Source organism: Phaethon lepturus, unplaced genomic scaffold (assembly GCF_000687285.1).
Source record: "Phaethon lepturus isolate BGI_N335 unplaced genomic scaffold, ASM68728v1 scaffold8244, whole genome shotgun sequence".
Lineage (NCBI taxonomy): Eukaryota > Metazoa > Chordata > Aves > Phaethontiformes > Phaethontidae > Phaethon > Phaethon lepturus.
The window spans coordinates 40899-44610 of record NW_010533958.1 but is presented as its reverse complement, the minus strand read 5'-3'; the positions used below and the strand labels follow the sequence as shown (position 1 = coordinate 44610).

The following is a 3712-nucleotide window of genomic DNA, read 5'->3' as shown; positions in this document are numbered from 1 at the left end:
CCCGGCGCGATCTTCCACTCCGGAGCCCTTCACCTCGGCGGCTTCGTTGATGAGATTGCCTTTGAAAAGCCTCTGTGGTGTTTTCTGGAGGTTAAAACTAAGACCACCATCCATATCTACTTTAAACCTGTACAGATTCGTTCACCCAGCTCTGACGGAAAGAGTTTCTCATTTCCTAGGTTGCTGGCAGGTGAGCGATGGTACATCTGGCTGTATTTCCTCTCCTCACCTGTAAGCTGGAGGCTCTCCACTCCCACGTGCTTTCCTGCCTGCCATGCCTCAGTTTCTCCAACACACAGTCTTGCATCTTAGCTCCAAAGCACTTGCACAGCAGTAGCTAAGCTGCCACGTTGGGCTTTCTCCTTAGACTAGCAAAGGTGCTGGCACATGCTCGTTTGGGTAATTGCTCTAAGGCTCTGACCAACAGAAAATGCAGCCACTTGCTTACCTTACACTGTGCAGCAGCAAAAGGGATGGCAGTTTTTCTTTCAAAGGGCTTGCAGTTGTACCCAATGATGGTCACTAAATCCTAGAAACTTCTGAAGTCTTTCATGGATAGCAGTGACAAAGGCAAAAATCTTCATAATAATATGTACAATCACACTCATTTGAAATAAAAGATTTTGTGTGGTTTTGTGCTAAAGAAACTTACTGAATTTTTGTTAGTAGAGTAACAAAATTGCCTCCTGTATTAACATAAATGCTTCCTGAGAGTACCTCCTTTATTTTAATTTTATTTTTGTTAAGAGGAGGAAGCACAAAGTTCTGAGGGATTAGATAATAGTGAAAATTTTTTTCTTTTTTAGATAAATATCTAGGGATCAGAATTTTCTTTAAATTGTATCTGAGGATGTTGGATGTATTTCTGAACTACTGTGTGAGGTTTTACTACTATTACAACATGAATCTTTAATTCCTTATTTACAGCCAGTGCTGATTTCCCATACAACGGTCAAGCTATAGGAGATGGAGTTAACAGAAATTCTGCCATTATTGGAGGTAGGAAAAACATCTACTTTTGTAAGGTGCTTTGCAGTATGACTGTGATGGCTGAATTGCAACTGGTAACATATTAAAGCTATTAAGAGCTGGATATATAGGAAAACTACACCTGAAGAAAGTTAAATAGAAATTTGTTTAAGTCCGTTCAGGCACATTGTACTAGTGAAATAGTTTGTTCTCAGTTTGTCTCCTCAGGTTCAGTTTTAACCAAATCAAAATACTGATACTCATAATGCACATATTAAGAATCCATGTAGGGACCTACTTTGCAGTAGGTACTTATGTTAACAGAGTAATTAGTTTACATGAAATGGTGAAGACACTTTTCCAGTTACAGCAGATTCAACATGAATCTATGTCAAACACTATTTGCTCCACCCTTGCCAAAAATCCCTCGTGATCCTGCCTTGCTTTTTAGGAGCCAAGTTCTTCTATAGCTTATGTGCTGGAAAGTCCCATTCAGTGTGATAGGTGATGTTAAGTAATATCAGAACTGGCATTTTGAATTAGCATTCCATTGAAGATATTCTGGCCAGCTGCCTCCAGAAATAAGGATCCGGATTAATTTTATGCAGACTTGCAATTTTCTCTGCCTTGTCCCATAGTGTGGAAGTGTTGTACCATAAATCCCCTGGGAGAACTTTGCCACTGCATCAAATTCTGAAGGCATATTAAAAAAATAAATTGTAAAGATCACCCTAATAGCTTTCAGTCAGTTCTAAATGCGTATAAAATGACATACTGGTGGTGGGTTTTGTCACGTAAAGCAACACTGAGTATAGTAGTACATGCAGTCTAATGGAATTTCTTGTATCTTTTCCCTGGCCCCCTCAAGGATCTATGTTTCCATATCCAGGTTTACATTAGTTGCTTTAGTTTTTATGTTATTGTTCCTTTTTCATTTATATTTTTATTACTACTTAAAACTTTTCCTTAATACTTTGAAATCTTACAATACTAGAGGGACAGCATTGCATTCCTCAGAAAAATTCAGGCCACACTTGAACAGCCTGGCTGTCCAATTAACAAAAGTGGCATAACATAATTCTGGCTGATTACAATATTTTTTTTAACCTGAGAATTTTATAATATCTTCATCCTAGAAGATCATCATGGCTATAGAGAAGGGCCAAAAAAGGAACAGTGCTGCTTTAGCACATAGTTACCTATGCCTAAGAGGGTAAGATATATGACTGCTCCATAACAGGGCTGAACCCCAAATAGACCATTGCAGGGAGATCGATTAAGAATAAGGCTGATGATAAAGCAGTTATATCTGTAATTATGTGGAGCCAGCACCTAGTGAGTGCAGTGAGCCAACAGTAAGCCAAGCCAATTTTCAAGGACATGTTGAGGGTCTATGATAGATCTATACAACCGTTGTCTGGAAAGTATACGTCAGTAACTCCATCCTCAAAAAGCTGTCCAGGCAGTGACATGTCACCATTTCACCCTTGTGTTTTGGGAGCACTCGGAATCCTCTGCTTCACAATCAGCAAAAGCTCACCTCTAAGTAGGTATTAATGTTGAAGTTTACCTACAGGATGAAAGTCACTAGCAGACTCCACTCAGTGACATTTTGTATGTAGTGAAAACTATATATAAATATTAGAGTAGTGGAAACCAGGCAACTGTGGTGATGTTTAACTGCCCAGGTAGCTTCGGCTCAGCTCAGAGGAGTTGTGGGATCCTTTCTTTGTGTCAAAATGTGATGTTCTCCTCACTAGTGGCATCTTTTCTTTCCACCTCTGTAGGCATCATCGCAGTGGTGATCTTTACCATCCTCTGCACCTTGGTGTTCCTGATCCGTTACATGTTTCGCCACAAGGGAACCTACCACACCAATGAGGCCAAAGGGGCAGAGTCAGCCGAGAGTGCCGACGCTGCCATCATGAACAATGACCCTAACTTCACAGAAACCATCGATGAGAGCAAAAAGGAATGGCTTATCTAAGCCCATGGGGACGGGGCCTGGGGTGGGATACAAGCTGGGCCAGGGACTGGGATGACTCTTGCAGTGGGGAGAGAACACTGCGTCGGACGCTTGAGCACAGGTATAGTAAAAAGATCAGCACAACTGGAGGAGCAAGTGACAGGAAAATACCACTGAGACTGGAGTGAAAAAGAAGAATATCTCAAGCATTTAAGAAAAAATACTTTTTAATGTTTATTTACAGCAAATTGCCCCTTCTGTATTCAAACAACTACAACAAATAGCAGTTTTGCAGCTTCAGCATTGGTTAAAATTTTCAGTAATACCTGTCTATTTCTGTGTGTGTTTAGAAGTGTTCTGGATACCTGCGATGAGAAACGGGGCTGGTTTTTTACATTTTTTAAAAGCTGTTTAAAACATGGGTAGTTCTGTCCTGAGAACAAGTGGCAGAGCTTTCTTCCTGGTGTTGTGTTCCTTCATGGCTGGCCACTTCCCCATAGGCTGCCCTCAGCCCCATGCCTTGACCGTATCACCATTAATTTTGGTGGCATTGAACCTGGGGTTCACAGCTGGGAGTGGGACAGGGGGGTGAGGATTAATGCAAATCATACTCGTCAGTTTTTCAACATGTCATCAGCATGCACCAACCCTGGCAGGATCCATCTTCTTGACCCAGGCACTTTGTTGTTTGCATACAATCCTCATCAGCGATGTAAAAATACTTTTATTACGACTACTACTACTGCTACCAGAGAGGACTATCATAAAGCACAGGAA

The 3712-nt window shown here is 41.1% G+C and overlaps 1 protein-coding gene across 1 annotated transcript; it reads left to right on the top strand.

Moving 5' to 3' along the window:
• Positions 1 to 927: 927 nt before the first annotated feature.
• On the top strand, positions 928 to 2956 carry LOC104615890 (contactin-associated protein-like 2; the record flags this gene model as incomplete). The annotated part of the gene is made up of 2 exons (XM_010285364.1): positions 928 to 999; positions 2757 to 2956. Coding segments are annotated over 2 exons (272 nt in total), but the record flags the coding sequence as incomplete, so codon positions are not given.
• Positions 2957 to 3712: the final 756 nt, after the last annotated feature.